Source organism: Mesoplodon mirus (genome assembly GCF_964341445.2).
Source record: "Mesoplodon mirus genome assembly, chromosome: 18".
NCBI lineage: Eukaryota > Metazoa > Chordata > Mammalia > Artiodactyla > Ziphiidae > Mesoplodon > Mesoplodon mirus.
This window is the reverse complement of record NC_138994.1, coordinates 12846877-12868689: the sequence shown is the minus strand read 5'-3', so window position 1 is coordinate 12868689 and position 21813 is coordinate 12846877. Positions and strand designations below refer to the sequence as shown.

The 21813-nt window shown below is 50.8% G+C and overlaps 1 protein-coding gene across 1 annotated transcript in view; it reads right to left on the bottom strand.

Moving 5' to 3' along the window:
- Positions 1-21605, bottom strand: part of CCDC57 (coiled-coil domain containing 57) — a 110505-nt gene extending 88900 nt beyond the window's left edge. The window contains exons 1-3 of the mRNA XM_082602995.1: positions 21552-21605; positions 8338-8752; positions 6813-6921 (exon numbers count right to left, since the gene is read on the bottom strand). Coding sequence (XP_082459121.1) covers positions 6813-6921; positions 8338-8744 — 516 coding nt within the window. The 5' untranslated portion in view covers positions 8745-8752; positions 21552-21605. The remainder of the gene's footprint in view (positions 1-6812; positions 6922-8337; positions 8753-21551) is intronic.
- Between the last annotated feature and the right edge of the window lie 208 nt (positions 21606-21813).

Here is a 21813-nt window from a genome sequence, read left to right as displayed (position 1 = left end):
CCCTGACCAGGGATTGAACCCGGGCCCCCTCATTGGAAGTGTGGAGTCTTAACCACTGCATGGCCAGGGAAGGCTCTATACATACTTTTTTTTTTTTTTTTTTTTTATGGTACGCGGGCCTCCCACTGTTGTGGCCCCTCCCATTGCGGAGCACAGGCTCCGGACGCACAGGCTCAGCAGCCATGGCTCACGGGCCCAGCCGCTCCGCGGCATGTGGGATCCTCCCAGACCGGGGCACGAACCCGTATCCCCTGCATCGGCAGGCGGACTCTCAACCACTGCGCCACCAGGGAAGCCCTATACATACTTTTAATTGTCAAAATTCTTTCTTGTTATGATTGGCCCTTCCTCCTGGCATCCTGAGTTATGGATGCAAAATACACCCCTGGGGGCACTGATCTCAGGAAGCCTCCACAATGTGCCCTTAGACACTGAAAATGAAGATATAATGGGATGAGTGGCTGGCTCTGTCCCCACCCCATTCCCAAGAGGCTCAAGTTCTCACCTTGGGGGAATGACACAGGAAGAGCCTCATGGGAAGGAGGGAAATAGCCAGCCGCTGCCCTGGGAGCAGGAAGGTGGCTACTCTCCCGGCCCATCCTCCAGGACTGGGCTGACAGGAGTTGCAGGATCACTGGCACCGCCTGCGGGGCCCAGGAGGCCATAGCACCAGAGCTGCCCACACAGACAGCTAGACCAACACGGACAACCAATCGCCGTGCCCGGGCAAGCCTAGCACGGGCAGGGCCACACGGGCCACCGTGCTGCCTCACACCTGAGCTGACCACGTGGCGGGGGGTTTTAGGATCACTGTTTCGGGAATCATCTCTGTCCTACCCAGGGTCATTTTCCCTGTTCGTCTGGGCCTCTTCTTATGTTGCTGGCATTTCTCTGTCTTGTAATCCTGCCTCCCTTATATGCTCCTACTCAGGAATGAGGCAATAAAAAGTTCACTGGGATGTTGAAGTTAAAAACACCTGCTGGGTTTCCCTGGTGGCGCAGTGGTTGAGAGTCCGCCTGCCAATGCAGGGGACACGGGTTCGTGCCCCAGTCCGGGAAGATCCCGCATGCCGCGGAGTGGCTGGGGCCGTGAGCCATGGCCGCTGAGCCTGCGCATCCGGAGCCTGTGCTCTGCAAGGGGAGAGGCCACAACAGTGAGAGGCCCGCGTACTGCAAAAAAAAACCCCCAAAACAAAAAAACACCTGCTATTCATAAGAGACTGTTACAAAAAGGGAAAGGAAAGGCACAGAATGGGAGAAAAAAAAATTTTTTTTTTGGCCACACCGCGTGGCATGCAGGATCCTAGTTCCCCGACCAGAGATCAAACCCATGCCCCCTGCAGTGGAAGCGCAGGGTCTCAACCGCTGGACTGCCAGGGAAGTCCTGGAAGAAAACATTTGAAATATATATACCTAAGAACTTGTTTCTGGAATATATATGCATAACTCTTACATATCAGTAATGTAAAGACAAATGACCCAATTTTTTTAAGTACAAGAAAGCTGAACAGACACTTCATAAAGGATATATGAATGGCCAGTAAGCGTGTGAAAAGATGCTTAATCTTTGATCATCAGGGATAAGCACATTAAAACCACAGTAAGACACTACTACACAGCCACTAGACTGGCTAAAGAGAAAAAGACTGACAACACTAAGTGCCAGCAAGGACGGGGAGCAACTAGGACTCTAATCTGTTGCTGGTGGAATGTGACGCTACAACCACCTTGGAGGACAGCTCGGCAGTTTCTTAAAAAGTTACTCACAGCCGTAGTACACAGCGCAGACGCTGTACTCCTGGTTGTGTAGCCTGTGTCCATTCAAAGACGGCCAAGAATGCTCACAGCAGCCTCATTCGAAATGGCCCCAAACTGGAAACGACCCAAGTGTCCAAAATGTGCGTTGACAGAGAACGGAAAGAGACTAGCACGTCCACACAACACAGCACTGGCACCGAGAAGGAACAAGCTGCCAACGACATGACAACTATGAGCCTCAGCCACGTCATGCTGAGAGAGAAGCCAGACAAAAAAGGGAACAGTGCGCGGCTCCATTCTCACAGGACTCTCCGAAAGACAGATCTCGCTGCAAGTGGCAGGAAGCAGGCCAGTGGGGCCGGTGCCAGGGGTGCTGCTCCCTGACTGCAGAGAAGCACGTGGAACTTTGGGTGGCAGGAAAGTTCTGTCTTGGTTGTTACTCAAGTACCTGTGTTAAACCTTGTTGAACTGCATGCTTAACAGGGGTGCATGGACTGTAGGAAATTACAGCTCAATTAAGTTGAATCTTCGCAGAGCCGACTGAGGGCGCTGCTTCCCTAATGTCAGATCTGCACTGCAGACACCAGGGCCCACACAGCGGCCTTCCTTCTCCCCATGGGTAGTTCAATTTCTGTAAAGAAAACTGTGCTGAGCTTCTGCCTGGGGAAGGAGCTCCTGGCTGCTGGGCACTCCATCTGCACATGAGCGGGGTGGTTCGCGGCCCCAAATACAGACATCCACCTGCACGTGCATGGCCCCTGGTGTCCCAAGGCCTAACCTCTCTGAGTCTGTAGGCCCACTGGCTGCGTTTCCCGCAGGCCCGCTCCCCAGCTGCTGCCCCCGCCCTCCCCGGGAAGGCGCAGGCTCACTCATCCATGTGCTGAGGCCCTTCTCCTGCTCCCGTCTCTGCTGTGGGTTCTCACTGTCCTTAGTCCTTTATCGTCTTGTTTACAGTGGTGACAGGAGAGCAGACACTCGTGGCTGATGTGCCCTATGGACGGGAGGTCTGGATACAAATGCAGAAATCACACACTGAGGGACAGAGTCAAACTGAAATGCACGTCCTGGAAAGCACAGCGCATGGAGAGCCCAGCACACTAGCAGGATTCCAGGTTTCTGACCAAGTAATGAGGCCCCTGCTTTTGAAGAGACAAGACTCAGCTCCCTGAAGGAAAGAGTCGCGGAAGGCTGAACCTAGCCTGAGCGCCGGCAAGAATGGGCTCGTCTGCCTCTGCCCTGCAATAAACTCCACAGCAGCCTCCCTCCCCTCCTCGGAAGGTGGGGGGCCTCAGAGACACCATGCAGAAGTACAACTGAAAACATACTTTTTTTTATCCCTTGAGAAGCAAGGCGAAGTGTAAGGGGCCACATGAGTAACCCTTGTTGGGATCAGAATACGAAAATCATTGAGATTCACTCCTAACGCTACAAAATACTGAAGCACTTGGTTTCTGCTCAAAGTTCTGCAGTCTGTGGCCACCAGGGGGCAGGAAGCTCTTGCACAGGCAGGGCCTGGTCCAGACCAGCGGGCAAACATTTAGTGTCCTTGGTGAGGAAACAAGAAACCACCCACCACCCCTGCAATGCGCTGCTGTGTCCAAGTCCACTCCCCGTCCCCACTTCACCCCAGAGACACGCGGCTCAGGCCCGCCTCCCAACCACCCTCTTCTCTTGCTCCTGGGGGCCCCTCTCCTGCTAGTCCCCCTGCCCTGTGCCCGTGTCCCCGGCTCAGCCTGGATGGCTCCTCTGCCTACAGTCACCCTTTGGGGATGCCCCAGGTTCCCAGCTCTGTACCCTGTGGCCCACCTGCTCCATCCTGACCTCCCAGTTTGTCCACCTGGGAGCGCAGAAGCCACTTCCTATGCAGCCCGACCAAGCGCCCTCCCCATCCTCCCTGTGTGGGTCCCCCATCTCCAAACAGGGCAAGTCATCCCGCCAGGCACTCAGCCCCAAACCAGATGTGTCCTGGGCGCCTGCTTCTCACCCCATCTGATCTAACAGCGTGTGCACTGGCTCTGCCGTCTAGGTGTATCCAGAACCTGCCAACGGCTCAAGCCCCCCACATCTCACCTAGGGCTGCGGCAGCCTCCTCGTGTCTCCCTGCCTCCCCAGTCCCACAGGCTGTCCTCAACCCAACAACAGAGGATCTTTTAAAAACTCAACTTGGTTCACAAGCCCCCAAGAGTTTCTCACCTCCCTTGGAGCAAAGGCCATCCTCACGAAGGCCTGGGAGGCCTACACCGCCGCTATCTCAGCCCCCTTGAACTTGAACTCTGATGCCAACTGAAGGCAGGCTCACAAGTCCTCTTCTCAGGGTGCCCTTCCTGACCTGCCTATTAAAAGATCAGCCCCATCCACCCTGCCTCCCTGTGTCATGCAGGTGATGTCCCTAGGATGCTACAGCCAGAGCCTGTAATGTTTGGGTGTCCACTGTGCCCCCACAAGGGCCAGCTCACTCTCAGGGCAAGTGGGGCCCCTGCTCAGCCCTAACCCCAGGGCCCGGGATGGTGTCTGGCAAAATCTATTTGTTAAATGAATAAATCAATAAATCATTGTTTCTCCTCCAGTGGCTTCTAATCCTGTGACTGCTAACCAACAGTGAAAAACCTTAAGTCCACAGTCTACAGCTTGCAGACATAATAAACATTAAACAAACTCAGCTCCTGTCATCTTATACTTCTTTTTTGAAAATAAAAATCACTATTACCATTGAATCAATTCTACCTTTGACAAGTCAATAATGAACACAAAGATCTTCAGAAAAAGGAGACGGGAAACCAGCCCAAAGGAAGCCCACAAAGCTGATGAGCACATAAGGCCCTTTCTTCAGTCACAGAGAGAGTCGGGCGTGGGCAGCAGAGCCCTGAGGCTGGCGTGAGCCCCAGCTGTCCCTGAACCACACTAGGCAGCAAAGGCTGCCCAAGTTCCTGGCAGCAGCTCTGGACGGAGCCCAGAGCTGGAGAGTCCAGACGTCAAGTTTCCTTCCTTCCAGAGACAGGGCTGGTATAAAAACTCCCATCTGGAGGTGCCCTCCTTGTGGACAAGGGGGCTCAAAGCCTGAACAAGCCTGAGTCTCAGCAAGGGCTCTGAGTGTGGACAGGCTGGGAAGCCACCGCAGACCCAGCCCAGCGACCACAACTCCCACCAGGGCACTGCTGCCTCCAAGTGCCACTGACTGTCCTGCTAACTGGGACACTCCCACTGCTGCCCAGAGCCCTTCCGAAACTCCTTCTTTGGAAGGGACTCCAGTGCCACTTGAGGAAACCTCATGACTTAGATGAGTCACGCCTGGTCTTGATCACTCAGCTCAGGCTCCAATGACCTTGTTTCCAAAAGTCAAACTCGCCCATAATGGAAAAAGTTCTTTGGTCCCTGAGGACTCCAAAAGAAAGTCCTCTGCAGGAAATTTCAAATGTTCTAAGCAATGATGGCATCATGGACAGTAAAATTCAAGCTTCCAAGAGGGGAAGGAGAGGGCAGGGCCCCCTCCTCCACCAGCCGTGGTTGGTAGATGCGGCCGTGCCTGAAAGCTTGGTCACAAGGACAGTTGTGTCCATGGGCGCCTTCCAGCCTGATGGGTACAGCGCATCAGGATGCCGTCCTATCTCAGGACGCTGACGCTATGCTGTGGGGCAGAGGGCCCAGCAGTCAGGCCTCAGTCCGCCAGCTGACAGGTCTGTCCTCCTTGAGAACCGCTGACCCCAGTGCCCGAAAAGGAACCAGCACAGGCAGGCACACCATTCACATCTGCCCAGTGGCACATCCACTAGGGGCCAAGTTCAGAGCTCAATGGCTCAGTCAGCATCACTCCAAGGAGGGCAGAAGTGAGGACACAGACAGGTTAACTTCTAGATCCAGCTCCTTTCCAATATCACAGACACAAGTCTAAAAATAAGGCATGGGCTTCCTTGGTGGTGCAGCGGTTAAGAATCTGCCTGCCATGCAGGGGACACGGGTTCGAGCCCTGGTCCGGGAAGATCCCACATGCCGTGGAGCAACTAAGCCCGTGCGCCACACAACTACTGAGCCTGTGCTCTAGAGCCCGCGAGCCACAACTACTGAGCCTGCACGCCTAGAGCCCGTGCTCCGCAACAAGAGAATCCACCGCAATAAGAAGCCCGTACACCACAATGAAGAGCAGCGCCTGCTCACCGCAACTAGAGAAAGCCCGCGCACAGCAACGAAGACCCAGTGCAGCCAAAAATAAATTAATTAATTAAATAAATTTATAAAAATAAGGCGTGAGTTGTTATCCTGGGGCAGGATGACAGTACCTAAGAGTTCTTGCACTGGAAGTGTCTTGGACTCAAATTACAGCTCCGCCAGTTACTGAGGGGGATCTTGGGCAGGTTACTTAATGTTTCCCCTATCTGGAAAATGTAGAACAAAATTGTGTCTCTGTTGTGTTGAGCAGATAAATTCACACACACGCACAAGGAGCTCCATGAGGCAGTTTCCATAAACACCAGTCACTGCTACGATGACACAAGCTTGGCACATCCTGGAAGGAGACCAAGGGTACCCATGTCCTTGTATACACACAGCCCTGCCAGACATGGACTTCGGCCATAAGTGTGAAGGATATCCTTCACCCAAACCCCGACATAGCTGAGTCTCTCAGACGTGTAGGCTGAGTTTCAATGACACCAAGGAGAAATTCTGGTGACAGGTTTAAGTGTCACCTGTCAGTTGACACATCTATATTTAAACTTATTTACTGCTTTGTTGAAAGAAGTACAATTATCACAACTTGAGCTCCCAGCTCTTTTCCACAGTAAATAACTCAAACTTTAACTTCATAATACTTTTTTCTAAAATAACTAAAGGAGGAAATGTTTATTCTATTTCCAAGGAAAGAGAACCCTGGGGGAGTTACTACAGAGGAAGACTTAGACACCCCATCACACTTCTCCACACATCACCATAAAGTGGAAATCTGTGATCCCAGGATACCATACGGCTAACAAAATGGTCTTCTCCATCTGGTACAATTTTGGTTTCTGAGAGGGCGGGCAGGGTGGGCACCTGAGGAGGAACTGGACCCCACGCCCTACCTGCCGCTGCAGGGCAAGTTCGCCGTCCAGCTCCTCCAGCCTCCTTTCCAGCTTCCACTTCAGGTTCCCATACTGCTCCCGCTGCTGGTCCAGCTCACTGTTCCTGTCACTGTGTGAAAAGTGCAGTGTTAAGGAAAGTAACACTGAATAGTCTCTAAACTACACATTTTCAGGGTCACCTGTGCAAACATGAGGTGACAGGTGATGCTTCACTTTTGCGGGGGTGGCTTTGGCAGGACCCAGGGGACCTACATGCTGTACCTGGACAGGTGACTGCCTGCAGAAGAGTACGTGACGTGGGATCCAGGCTCTCACAACACAATTCCCAAAGTGCCTAAGATACAATCAAAAGTCACCCGTCGGGCTTCCCTGGTGGTGCAGTGGTTGAGAGTCTGCCTGCCGATGCGGGGGACAAGGGTTTGTGCCCCGGTCCGGGAAGATCCCACAGGCCGCGGAGCGGCTGGGCCCGTGAGCCACGGCTGCTGAGTCTGAGCGTCCGGAGCCTGTGCTCCGCAGCGGGAGAGGCCACAACAGTAAGAGGCCCGCATACCGCAAAAACAAAAACAAAAACAAAAGTCACCCGTCATACCAAGAACCAGGAAAATCTCTACCTGAATGAGAAAACACAATCCACAGATGTTAACACCAAGATGACACAGATGCTGAAATGATCTAACAAGGACTTTAAAGCAGCCGTCATAAAGATGCTTCAACAAGCAATTTTGCACAGTTTTAGGACAAATGGAAATCAGAAACTCTCAGCAAAGAAAAAGTAACAAAGAATCAAATGGAAATTTGAGAACTGAGAAGTACAATAACCGAAACAAAGGACACCCTGGTTGGGCTCAAAGGCCGAATGAACATGTTAGAGAAAAGAACCAGTAAAAAATTAAAGTTACCTGACCTGTTAATAGAAAGAAATAGACTGAAAAAAATGAGCAGAGCCTCAGAGACCTGTGGGATAACAAAAGATGTAACACTCACATCGTCATCACTGCAGTCCCAGAATGGAACGAAAAAGAGGGTGGGGCCAAAAATGTACTTGAAGAAATAACGGTTGAAAATGTCCCCAATTCGGTGAAAAAGAACGGGCAGAAGACCTGAGGAGACACTTCACAAAACAGTGTACAGCACTTCAAGGCTGCAGCAGAGCGCGCAGCTGAGGCCTGACCTCCCTTCTCACCGTGAGTGGAGCCCACAAGCCTGACGGCAGCTTCAGGGTCTCAGTCGACTTGCCTCAAGTCAGCTCACTTAGTTTTAGATTTAATATATATTCCACACCATTAAAATAATCATAAGCTCAAATATGTTTTATTATAATGATATAGATTTGGAAATCATGGGGAAAAATTCCAAGTAGTTGAACCAATCTCCACTAATTTCAGCCACACTGGGACCCAGAAAAAGACATCCAGGTGTGGCCCTGCCTGCCTTCCCTTGACAAACACTGGACAGGTGGGCGCCGGGCAGCGCTGCGGGGTGGGAGGCGTGTGGAGGGTCGGGGAGGGGGGTCCGCCGGCCTCACCTGTGGACCCGCTCCAGCTCCAGGCGGTGTTCCTGCAGCCTCTGCTGGGACTGCTGCTGCAGATCCTCCACCCGCCGGGCCTCGCCGGCCAGCGCCTGCCTCAGCTTGGCCACCTCGATCTTGAGCTCGCTCACCTCGGCCTGCCTGGCCTCCTCCAGCCCACGGGCCTGGGCAAACGCAGCATCGTAGCGCTCCAGCTCCCGGTCCCGCTCCTCCAGCACCCGCAAGTTGTAGACAAAGTCCTCCCGCAGGCGTCGCAGCTTCCCCTGCGCCTCCTCCAGCTGGCGCTGAGTGTCCTGCAGGGCTGCCTCCTGCATCTGGGAGTGCTGGGCCTGCAGTGCTCGCCACTCCTCCTCCTTGCGAGCCAGCAGGGCATTCAGGGCCTGCTCCGGGGGCGGGGGCAGCATGTCGGCAGCTGCAGCAAAGAGGAGGCAGGCAACGGGTTCACTGTTAGGGACCCTGTCTTCCACAACACACACCTCAGATCCCCAACTAAGGATCGCTGTCACCAAAGCAGGAGGATGCTCTGGCCAGTTACTGGCTTTCTGGTCACACCCTGAGTTCTGGAGAGCCAAAGGCAGCTCCCCTAGGGTCCAGCAGGGCAGGGGCATACTGGGCCCAGACCCCAAAGGCTCTTTCTACCCTATCCTCACCCTACAGCAGGAGTAAGTGCAGGATCACCGAGGTTAGAGAGGAAGGAAAGACAGGGAGTGTTGCTTGCTCACCTACAAAAGTTAGGTTCTTTAAAATAGTTTCCTAAAGTGCTCTCTCCATTTTGCAAATAAAAAAAATGAGGCCGCTCAGTACTGAGCTGTGACTGGCCCCAGGTGGCCCCTGAGCCGATGCCCCTTCCCACCCCCAAGCTCTACTCCTGGAGCTGGAATGCAAGCTCCCGGAGATTCACCACCCAGAAGCAGGCTCCTCTGTTCTTGTGTTTCCAGTCCATCGTGCACTGATACTTTTGTAAAACACAATAAAGTGCTAGAAAAGAAATGAAAATTAAAAAAACGAAGATAGGGCTTCCCTGGTGGCGCCATGGTTGAGAGTCCGTCTGCCGATGCAGGGGACATGGGTTTGTGCCCCGGTCCGGGAAGATCCCACATGCCATGGAGCGGCTGGGCCCGTGAGCCATGGTCGCTGAGCCTGCACGTCCGGAGCCTGGGCTCCACAACGGGAGAGGCCACAACAGTGAGAGGTCCGCGTACCCCCCAAAAAACAAAAAAACAACGAAGACATATAATACACAACTCCAATTTTTTAATTATTAGATTCAACACCATAAAACTACTTTGTCAAATTGCCAACAAGTGTCTGAAGACCTCTTGCTTCCCGTATCCACAGAGGATGACCCACAAGGGGCAGGGCTGGTGAGGGTTGCTCCCCACCAGGGCACCTCCACCACTGTCCTGGTCCCATCACCTGGCAGAGATGGGGTGGATTCTGATATGCAAAACCGCCGGTGGGGGCGGGGGGGGGCAGGAATCTCCTGGGCTTGACTTATGCAATGGGTCCGAGGCCATGGGTCAGGCCCTGCCAGCTACACAACAGGCCCAGAAGGCATAAAGGCTGGCACAGGTGCCACTGGCATCTTCTGGGGCAGAGGGTGGCATGTGAATGATGCCCGGCTCTGAGAGTGCTTTTCCAGGAAGGCCAGGTGGGGTCTGAGGCAGGCATCCAGCAGTGACTTTTGTGTATCATTGTCCCTAAAGAGTCTGAAATGTCTGATTCATTTTAAGTGGGTCTTTTTTAAGATGAAAAAGACAAACTGTCCCAGGCCATCTCAACCCACAGGGTCAATACACATTCATGGAAACCCTCTTGGACAGAGGAACGAGATTTCAGGGGCCTGTGAAGACACCCTGCAGGATGTGGAGGTTCCATGCAGCCCCTCCCAAGGGGCACCAGCGGCATCAATACTGGTCCCCCTTGGTCAGTGTAAAGCAAATATCCACAAACTAACTCAGAAACAGACACAGGAGAACCTGAGGGTCTTTTTAAAAATTTATTTCTAACATTACATTTACAGCAAACACTCTCTAAACCAGAAAGAGGACTACTTTTTTAGAGACATGAAGTTCATTTCACTCCTGAAATTACTGATAACAAAAACCAACAACGGGGACTTCCCTGGTGGTCCAGTGGTTAATCATCTGCCTAGCAATGCGGGGGACACCAGTTCAATCTCTGGTCAGGGAACTAAGATCCCACATACCGTGGGGCAACTAAGCCCACGTGCCACAACCAGAGAGCCTGCATGAGGCAACTACAGAGCCTGCGCGCTCTGGAGCCCACGCACCACAACAAAGAGCCCGCGTGCGCAACGAAAGATCCTGCGCACCACAACTAAGACCCAACGCAGCCAATAAATAAATAAATATTAAAAGAAAAACAAACCAACAAAGTTCTACAATGAAACCTTACTTTCTATAAAACCCAGTGGAGGTAAGAAATGAACAAATTTTTCATTTTACACAACGTTTTGATGGCATCAGGTTTACTGTGATTGAACTCTTCGTAGGACCTCAGTTCAAACATCTGCAGAGTTGCTGCCACCAGCACGGCTGTCCTCAGACAGCCCAAGTCTTGCTTAGCTTATGAGTTGTGGACTCTTTGCCCTGTGAAAGGTGATAACTAATAATAGAACTCATAAAACTCTAGAGAAAAGCAACAAAAAACCAAAACACACACACACACACACACACCCCACCAAAAAATTATCTATGTAATCAAAATTATTACTATTAACATCTTGGAAACAAAATGAAAAAAAAGTAAAGTAGAAATCGTCTGACTGGTCTGGGTTAGTATTTAGAGACTCCCAAAATATTCTGTCAGGACTAAAGAAACAATAAGGGTGCGTTTTCTGGAAGAAGATGCATGTTACATGCTGGGCTACCCCAGTGGACAGTGGGAACATGAAACAAACTTTTTAGACATTTGTTTTTCACAGCTCAGCAGAACAGTGCTCAGAACACAGAAAGTAAAATAAGAAACACACGATGAGGGACTTCCCTGGTGGCGCAGTGGTTAAGAATCCACCTGCCCGTGCAGGGGACACGGGTTCGATCTCTGGTCCAGGAAGATCTCACATGCCGCGGAGCAACTAAGCCCGTGAGCTTAGTGTGCCACAACCACTGAGCTCACAACTACTGAGCCTGTGTGCCACAACTACTGAAGCCCACATGCCTAAAGCCTGTGCTCCGCAACAAGAGAAGCCACTGCAATGGGAAGCCCGCGCACCGCAACGAAGAGTAGCCCCCACTCGCCGCAACTACAGAAAGCCTGTGTGCAGCAACGAAGACCCAACGCAACCAAAAATAAATAAATAAATAAATAAAATTGATTTTAAAAAAAGGAACAAACGATGAACGTTAGAAATGGGCAATAAAGGCCAGGTAATTATTAAGTAATGAGCAATGCATCTGACTAAGGGCTTGCTGGAAGGCAAAGCACAAAGGAAAACAGGATCCATCATAGGATTTGCATCTTTCATAAGGAAAAAGCAAGGCAGTTTCCCAGGTGAAGCTGTCGGCATTTAGATCTAAATGAATTCCTTACGTAGTTTTTTCTATAAGGGAAACAAATTGTGCAGGACAGGACCTGGCAAGCTTTCTCCCTTTCCCGGCCAGTCAGTAAATATTGAGGGCTTGGTAGGTCACAGGGTCTCTACTGAAGCCCCTCAACTCTGTGTGAAAGCAGCCACAGAGGACAGAAGAAGTATAGGCTGAGTCTCTCCCACAGGCCTGCTGTGCCGACCCCCAGAAACTCGTGCAGGGGATGCTTTTATCAGCACCTGTGTGACAAATACTATCATTTAAGGCTGGTCCTCGTAGCCCCTAATCCTCAGGGGTCCGCGATGATCTCAGTCTGGACACAAACATCCGTCCACAACTCCCCGGTGTCCACTGGGGGTGCAGGCCAGCCTCACGGAGGGGAGGAGGCACATGCCCTTCCAGCCCAGCCCGTCTCGGGGTGACTGCACCAGAGATGAGGAGCAGAGGGAGAGGGCACAGGCACGAGAGGCTGAGAGAGAAGGAGGAGACCGCAGGGCCTTGTGGGGTTGTGATACAGTAACAAACACTGGTCTTCATCCATGGTTTCTGGCACAAGGCTCCTAAAACCCTTATTTCCTGAGTGACAGAAGCTACAGGGGCATCTTTAGTTTTTGTTCCTAGTTCCTGAAATAACTCCAGGTGAAAGGATGTCTTCCATTATTCATAACAAACCTCTTTCAACCACACCTGAGTTTATGTTAACCAGGTGATTTTGGAAAGCCCCTAGATAACCAACTGTTGGGGGCTGGTTGCCAGGGGAAACAGAGGGTTGGAACTTGCAACTCCACCTCCCAATTTGCAGGGAAAGGAGAGGAGCTGGAGGCTGAATCAATCACCAGTGGCTAATGGTTTAATCAATCAGGTTTAAAAATCCTGCCAGGTGGGCCTCCAACCCACAGTCTGGACAGGATTGACAAACAATCTAGGCATGTTGCAGCAAAAATAGAAATGAAGTTTTCCCTCTCCTGAGAACAAGAAAAATAAAGGGAACAGTGAACAGGCTAGAGAAGAAACATAACCTGGCCTGAAAGAGTTAATCACTCCTAGTTTTAACTGTTACTAATCTGCAGTGTCTGTAACTAGATTTGTACTTCACAAAGCTAACCTATCACTCTTTAACACTATGTGAATGACATCCTGCACTCCCTTGTAGCATCTGCATTTCAGAAAGAAAGTCGCAGGCCGATAACCAAGAGACAAAGGGACCCAACAACCCAATCACCAGGCTGCCTGACGCCAGCTGTGACTGCTTTGAAATAATGCAGGAAGAAGAAGAATGCAAGACCTTCACTACTTTTGATCCTTATCATATAGACCCGGACTGCAAGCCCCACATGTAAAATCTTCTCTGATTCCCCGAGGAGCAGGGGCACAGTTCTTGAGGTGCCAGCATGCCAGGTCTCTCCTTTGCCTGGCAGAGAAATAAAAGCCTCTCTTATTTCTTTTCCTCCAAATCTCTGTCTCCGTATTTCTATTCGGCATTGGTGCGCAGGGAGTCAAGGTTTTTGGCAACAGGCACAGGCGCGTTTCTTTAAGGAGGTTCCTCACCCAAAAGACATCTTCCAAACACAAAAACTCAAAACCCAATACCTGTCTCTTTGCTGCAAAATGAAACTAAGCGCTGAAGGTCAACAACACCTCCCTGCGGAAATCCAGGGGACGGTCCCTGGAACAAACAGACCAGGCAGCTGCTCAGACTCCTCCACAGGCTTTCAGTACTGGCAAGGGGCCGACGAGGCACAGGCAAAAAGTCCCTCTGGACTTACCTCGTGGCTGGCAACCAGGTTCACTTTGCCCCCCACACAACAAGCCTCACTTAGACACCAAGGTTGCAGCAAAGAGGGCGTTTATTTGCAAGATAATCAAGCGAAGCAAATGGGTCTCAAACCCACCTCCCCAGAGGCACGGGGCTCGGGCTATTTATGGGATCAGGAATAAAGAAGCAGGGTGGTCAGAGGCAAGCTCATGAGGAAAGGTGATTGAAAAGAGGTTTGGTAATCGGTCTGCACAGGTATAACTAGGCTACAGGCCTCTGCACGTTTTGAGGGTGGAGTTTTCCACCCTCCAGTGTTAAAAGGTCACCAAGCGGACACTCCTACATGCCCAGTTGGAGGGTTGGTGGTCCTATCCAGTCTTAACTGGCTCAGCTTGAACTAGACACAGCTGACTCCAAGTTCCTGGAAAACAACTCAGGCAAACATCTTATTGTTTAGGCTACGTGCTGCTCGGAGGACATGCAAGTCTTAAAACTACCTTGATTAGTGAAGGCAGGTGAATGAGTTTGACTAATTATTATGCACGGTTTCAAAAGCATCCCTAAAAATCCCTGAACTACCAGGTTTGGAGAGCTTCTGGGCTGGTGAAGGCGTGGAGATGTGGAGGGCAGTGTGCTGGGAGAGCGAGCATGGAAGCTCCTGGCCCCTCCCACCCACCTTACCCTGTGTCTTGCATCTGGCAGCTCTGAGTTGTATCCGCTTATAATAAACTGGTGATCTAGTAAGTAAAGCGCTTCCCAGAGTTCCGTGAGCTGCTCTAGCACATTACTGAACCTGAGGAGAGGGGTCATGGGAACGCTGATTTACAGCAGCCGGGCAGAAGCATAGGTGACAACCTGGACTTGCAACTGGCATCCAGAAGGGGGGCATCTTGTGGGATCGGCACTAACCCCAGGCAGTTAGTGTGGGAACTGAGTTAAATGTAGGACACCCACTCGGTGTCCACCGAGAATCTGAGAATGCTTGATGGAGGCAGCGCCCCCTGACACGGGGCATCGGACAGGAAGCAAGCGTTCTGAGTGTGAGGGCAGGGAGGGAGGACGAACTCGGAAGCGGGGTCCTCATCAGAAGGGACGGCCGAACTCCACAGTGTCCTGATAGAGCTGTCCTAACCTGGGACAGCGTGGTGGCCTCCCCGCAGGGCTCTGGGGCTGAGCAGAGCTCTGCCGGGGCAGACCTTGGGCACAGCCCTGGTCTCCACCACCTCTCCTGCTAGGCAGTCGCACCCTGCCTCGCCCAGCACCCACAGGCCCAGTGCGGCCATGTCAGCCTCTCCTTAGCTGCATGCATCCAGGGCCTGCTTGCCATCTCGAGTGAATAGGGTGCTGACAGAAACCCTGAGCCCGCCCCCCTCAATTCTGCACGCCCCCGCCCCTGTTGCCCTCAGCTCGCCGACGGCACCCCTCTCCACCCAGCTGCCCAAGCTGAACACCTGGAACTAGCCTGGATTTCCTGCCGTCTCCCATACCCCCACCACACCTCAGCCACCACCATCCCTCACCTGGAGTCTCGCTGACGCCAGACCCTGAACTGGCCCCGCTGCTCCACACTTGCCCTTTCGGAGCCACCAAAGGAATCTTAAAAAAAAAAAAAAAAAAAAAAGCCTAACTGCCCCCCCGCCCAGCAGTGCTTCCCGTTCCTCGGTCCACTTACAACACCTGTATCGCTGCATTCAGGGCTGGGATGTGCTGAATGGTTCCCCCCACCCCCCCTCAGTCAATCTCAATCAGGCTGCCCCTCTGCCTGGAATGCTCCTCCCAACCCACATTCAGGCTCCTTCCTGTCACTGAGACCAACTCAAGGGTCACTCCAGGAAATCCCCCCTCAACTTCGACCCGAACTGGTGCAATGCCGTAGACCTATCCAAATTCTCTGTGCGGCACTTATCAGGAGCAGGTGGATTATTGCTTATGTTATCATTCTTCCCTACACGTTCCACATGGTATCCCATACTTGGAACTCCAGCACACAGGAGGCGCTCAAAAGTATGTACTAAATAACTAAATGGTAAAAACTATCACATGACAACACATAAACATGGGGCTCTGGGGCTACAGCAGAGGAACTGGGGAGGCAGGTATCTTTGTTCCCCCAGGGCCCTTCCAAACCACTCCTCCTCCTCCTCCAAAAGCTCGGCTTCCTTAAAGTACCCACAACCCTGTGTGCTAGGTGGTCTCAGAGCCCAGGTGGCTCTACCACAGAGGACGGCCCTGCATCCGCTGAGGTGCCTGGCCCACCTCTGCTACCCCGTCCATGGTTTCCCCCACTCCAAAATACCCAAGCACCCCACACTCTGATCGCCAGCCCTCTCCCTTCAGATTCGGTCACTCTAGATCAACAGTAACTTGATCTTTAAGTGTGTTATTGGATGTATCAATGAACTACAGGAAAACTAAGGACATTCACTTTATTTTTTTTTTTTTTTTTTTTTTTTTTTTTTTTTGCGGTATGCGGGCCTCTCACTGTTGTGGCCTCTCCCGTTGCGGAGCACAGGCTCCGGATGCGCAGGCCCAGCGGCCATGGCTCACGGGCCCAGCCGCTCCGCGGCATATGGGATCCTCCCAGACCGGGGCACGAACCCGTATCCCCTGCATCGGCAGGCGGACTCTCAACCACTGCGCCACCAGGGAGGCCCAGGACATTCACTTTAAAAAGTTTTGAGTTCAGTAAAAACTGGAGTTATTGGCTTCCATTTCAGTCAGTTGCCAAGTATTTCCCCCACGTAGACAGCCAAGGGGATTCCCCAGGTATGTCCTGAGGTCACCACACTCTGTTCTGTACCCCAATCCCTGGCACCTTGAAGGAGATAACAAATGTTTGTTACTACTCCATTTAGGATGTATATCATTGTAGCCAGAAAAAAAAAATGATACTAAGTAATGTAAAATTCTCATAAACATAGCAAACTTTCTTAAATTCATTCATTCATTCATTTAACAAGTATTTATTTAGCACTTACTACATGTCAGGTGCTGTTTCACCTGCTGGAGACATAGGGGCCAGGTCCCCACACCAACGGGTTGTCATCCTTACTGGGACAAGACAGAGATGCACAGAAACAAAGGGGCAGAGGAGGTAACTTCCCCCGTCACTAGCGTGGCCGGAGACGCAGGGCTGCTCAGGTCAGAGGTCAGGGAGGCCCTGCCCAGAGGGAAAGGCAGGAAGGGGCTCTGCTCAGCCTTCAGGAGGCTTACACATCCTGCTCAGCCCGTGGCCCCTGCCCTGGCTGCAAGCCTCCCAGGACCACTGGGAAACCAGGGTTCCAGCAGGTCAGCCTGGCCACCAAGCTCAAGAAAAGCCCGGAGTGGAATAACAAGGCGACTCGGTGACCTCCACAGTTGGGCGTTCAGCCACACTAACTGACGTCTAATGGCTGGCCCCCCAAAACCCAACATATGCACAAAGCCAGCTGACTAGAGTGGGGCTGCGTGAGTGCGAGCTGGTGCGTGGCCTAGTGAGTTCTGGGATCTGGCATAGTCTTGTCAACAGAAATCGGTGTACACACAGACCACCCACATGCCTGTGCACACTCACAGGCAAAGAATCAGGATTTAAGCAAATACACAACTTTAAATGATGTCGATGCTACTGTGATCTTGATGACATGCCTATGAGTCATCACTGCGGTTCTTTACAGAGAGAGCACACGGAGGTCTGTGACGTCAACGGGCCTCCCTCCTCTGAGGACCGTCCGTAGGCTCGCCTCTTAAATGCATTGGTCACACAGCCACCCATGGAAACTGCTCTTCTAGTACAGAAATCTGACCACGTGATACCGTGCCCATGGCACGTGGCCTTTTCAAAAGAAAGTTCAACCTGTTTGGCACAGTCTATGAAGACCCCTAGGATGGGGCCTGGTCCATCTTGCCCACCACAGCTCCCTCTGGACCTCCAGCCGGTCCCCAGAGAGAAACCAGCTTCTACTGTGTATGCTCCGTTGGACCTCGACGTGCCCAGTGCTCATGCTCCGTTCCCTCCCACCCCATCACGGACAGACTGCCCTGCATCCGTCACAAATCCTAAAAGCCTCAAGGCTGAGAATAATCGGCTTTTATTAAAGGTCACAGGTTCAAAATCTGGACCCAATCTGTCTGTCAGCCAGCAGGCATCCCCAGCAAGCACCCAGTTTTCAGGAGGGACCGCACAAAACTTCTGGGGCAACTGGAGAAATCTCCGGGAAGGGCGGGGGGAGCGCACTGTCAACTCGTCTTGGCCCACGGCATTCGCAGTCTTCTAAGAGAAGCAGTGGGGTCAGCAGGGGATGGACCAGGACTGCGCTAGGTCATCTCATCACTCTGATGTTCTCATCTGTAAAATGCTGAGCTTTCTAAACATTTTTTTTTTAAATCTAAGGGGGATATTTACCTGTTAGTTCTGAAAGGCACTTGGAAATTCTCGGTCTTAGGAAGATGGAAATGACTCCTCATGAAAGCCATGGTTTCCCAAACATGGAAAATTTGCAGGCTGCAAACAGACACAAGCAGCAGAGGCCCTATCTGAAGGCCACCTCAGTCATGAGTGAGTTCGAATGCACCCCTGGTGTCAAGATGCCACCACAGACTATACAGTGGGGTGTGGACGAGCTCGGGCACTCACTTACTCTCTCACCCAAAACCCAGCAGTGGTCTGCAGCAGTTGACCCTGACCATGCAGGCCCAGCCTTGTCAGATCAAGCGGAGCATTGAGAAAGAGGCTCAGAAATTGGCACGTCCAGGCAGTGAGAGACTCTGAGGTGTCTCTTCACAGATTACGACAGGGCCAGGGCTGCAAGGAGGATCTATAGCCAAGCATCTCCTAACAGCCGACATCATACTTACAAGAGTTTGGGGCAAAGGATGAGGCCTAAGAAACCATATATGAAAAGGAGCTCCATGGAAATGAAAGAGCTTTCCAAGCCAAGTGGGCTCTGCAGAGGGGCTTGCCCCGCCCTGGTGGGGCCCCACCTCTCCAGCAAGCTGGCTGCAGCGACTACGAGCTGGGTATACAGGAAGGAGTCTGGGAGGATGATTTCATCCTTGCCAATCTCATCCCTTGCCAAGATGACCAAATCAGGGAGGAGCCCACAGGCTACCCAATTGCAGATATGACAGTAGAACTAATCACACTTTTGTCTGACCAAAAACTTGGAGCAATTGTTCTAGAATAAACACTTGACAAGTACTTTACTGAAAAAACATGGCATGACCTCAGTAAAACATAAGCAGTTGCAAACTCTAAAATGTAAAGGCTAAAAGTCGGTCCCTAGACGCTCACAAACAAGCCATTTAGGCACAATGGCTAGGCAAAGAGACACCTAAAGCAGAGGTTTCTTTTTATCTCCTTCCCCTGAAGGACTGTGGCTCCAGATACATTTGGCTTTCCACTCAACCACCATTCCTAACACAGAAAACCCAAATCTACTTTGGTAAGGCATGTTGTCTTACTGGTGCTCTGTGAATATATTCAATAAGCTGAATTTATAAAACATTTTTGTGGGACTTGAAAGAAAAGTCCAGAGGTGGCTCATCTCTGCACTCAGGACAGGGGACTCAGTGCTGGCACCCTCTGGAATCCCAGCGTGAACTAAACTCGGTATAGACAATTTTTAAGGGGATCGAGGGGTTGAAAATTAGGGGCCTATGACCCAAGCCTTTTCTCCCGTCCTTCACTGACTGCCAAACAGTACCCATGACCATTTGTAAAACCTGAAAGAGATGAGCAGCAGATAGATCTTAATTCAATCACTGGAACTTGCTTGGGGTGAGGGATACTGCGACAGTGAGGGGAACAGAGTGCTTTTTTATTTGAATTTACAGCTGCCAGATTCCCTTGCCTCTCCCCGCAAAAAAGTGAATAAATGATAAAATAGAAGTTTGAATAGTCTTGTAGTTAAGGGCTGATACTGTGCTCACTTTTAGAACCACATAAATGTTTCACATACCAAAACTTAAAATCAATAAGGACCCGGAAATTCCCTGGCGGTCCAGTGGTTAGGACTCTGTGCTTTCACTGCCAAGGACCTGGGTTCAATCCCTGGTCGGGGAACTAAGATCCTACAAGGCGTGCACTGCAGCACACACACACACACACACACACAAAAAAGGACTCAAAGTGAAATATAATCAGAAACAAATGAACCTCACTTTATTGCAGATTAATAACATAAACACACTAAGACAACTTTGTAAAACAGCATTTTAACTATATATTCTAAGGAAAAAAACAAAAACAACCACATGCAAATATTATACTTTAGTAGGTTTGTTTTTCACAGAAATATGGATTGGTAATACTGAAATTACTTTATATGCAGTCTAGGATTGAGCAAAAAGGTAAATGTACTGAGGACAATAGGAGCCAGAGTTAGAGGAAAAGGAATGTAGAATGAACCCTGTGGTGATGAATTGGAAGTATCAGTATAAACTCAGTTTTTAATATGTACAGATATATGGATACAGAAATAGATATGGATGTATATAGTGTACACAAATATATGTTTCCCAGCTCACCCTTTGAGAAAGCCAAAAAGCAATGACACTCCAGTAGCAATGAGCATACCTCCCCCAGATCTTGGTTTCTAAAAAAAACATCTAAACTAAAAGGAACCAACACTCCTTAGAGAAATGACTGACTCCAGGCTAAGTCAAGGAAAGCACAAAATGAGTCCAGAATATCTTGTGGTGTCAGAAAATAAGTAAGTGCTCAAAATGTTGAGGACAGGCTAAAAGGACAGAGGCCAACTTGAATGGGCCAAATCTGGACAACAGTGCAACAAAATAAATGATAGTAATGGATTATAACCTATGAAATAAAAATAAAATTAAAATGCCTATACCAAGAAATAACTGAACAAATTAAAATATGGAAAGTTCTTCCTTACAGTACAATTCCAACTTATAAAAGCAGAAATAATGGAAATGGAAAAATTACCATGTGGCAAATGCAACACTTATAATTGTTTCAGAAAATGCTCACTTCTGGATGCTAAAATTACTCGTTGGCAGTATGGTTATAAACAAGATATTTACTATTTAGAAAGGGAAAAATGGTAACTTGATGAGGGAAACACCTTGTAGACATCACCTAAAATACACGACTGAAGTTAGCATCAGCAGTAATGGGACAAATCAGCATCAGATGACTCCTGATAAGATGCAGAGAAAAACACAATTTCACTGGTAAGGTTTTTCTTAATAAAAATGCGTAACTTAAAAGTAATCATAAAGGAACATCAGATAAACCCAAACTGAGGGGCATTCTGCAAAATAACTGACTCATAAAAGTCAAGGAAAGACAGAGCAAGTGCTCCAGATTAACGAATAAGAAGACAAAGAAAACACGGATGGTGCTGGATTGGATCTTGTAAAAGAGTAAAGTCATTTGTGGGATAACTGCTGAGTGAGTGAAAAAATCCTACACATTAGATCATGGTTTTGTATTAGTTTCCTCAGTTTGCTAAAATGAACTATGGTAACATAAGAGGTTAACATTTGGGGGAATCCCGGCAAAAGGTACAGAGGCAATCTTTGTACTCCTTTTGCAACTCTTTTGTAAGTCTCAAAAAAAAAAAAAAAAAATCACTCTGGACCAGGCTGCCTGGGTTTGAACCCGTCCTCACCGGCTGTGGAACAGGGGTAAACTCTCTCATCTCTGCAGCGCCCACCTCTTCAGGTTCCTGGAGGGGTCGAATTAACACTAGAGCACTCGAAACAAAGTGTGCCGGCAGCGAACGCCCCCGGCCCTCCCACCCAGCGCACTGCGTCTGGCAGGACTTGAACGTCTCGGGTTTTTCCAAGGAAAGCAAAGACGCCCGCGAAAAGCGAGCCGAGAGGCCGCAGCCTCCCGCGCTGCGGACCCCTGATGCCCCTCGGCTGCCCCCCGCGCCACCCCCGCGTCCGCGCCTTACCCAGAACTCCTGCTACGAGCAGCCTCCAGTCCCGCCGCGTTGCTATGGTGACCCGAGTCCGTCTGCCGCTATCCGGGCGCGCTCGGTGCACTGCTCGGATCCCGCCGGCTGGAAACGCGAGCCCCGACGCCAGGTTCCGGGTTCCTCCCGCCCCGCCCGCGCGCAGGTGCAGCCGAGGGAGGAAGGCCTAGCACTCTCAGTGGGTGGCGGGTGGACGGGAGGCGGCCGAGGCTTCCCGTCGCGACAGGCCCCCCTCGTCCAG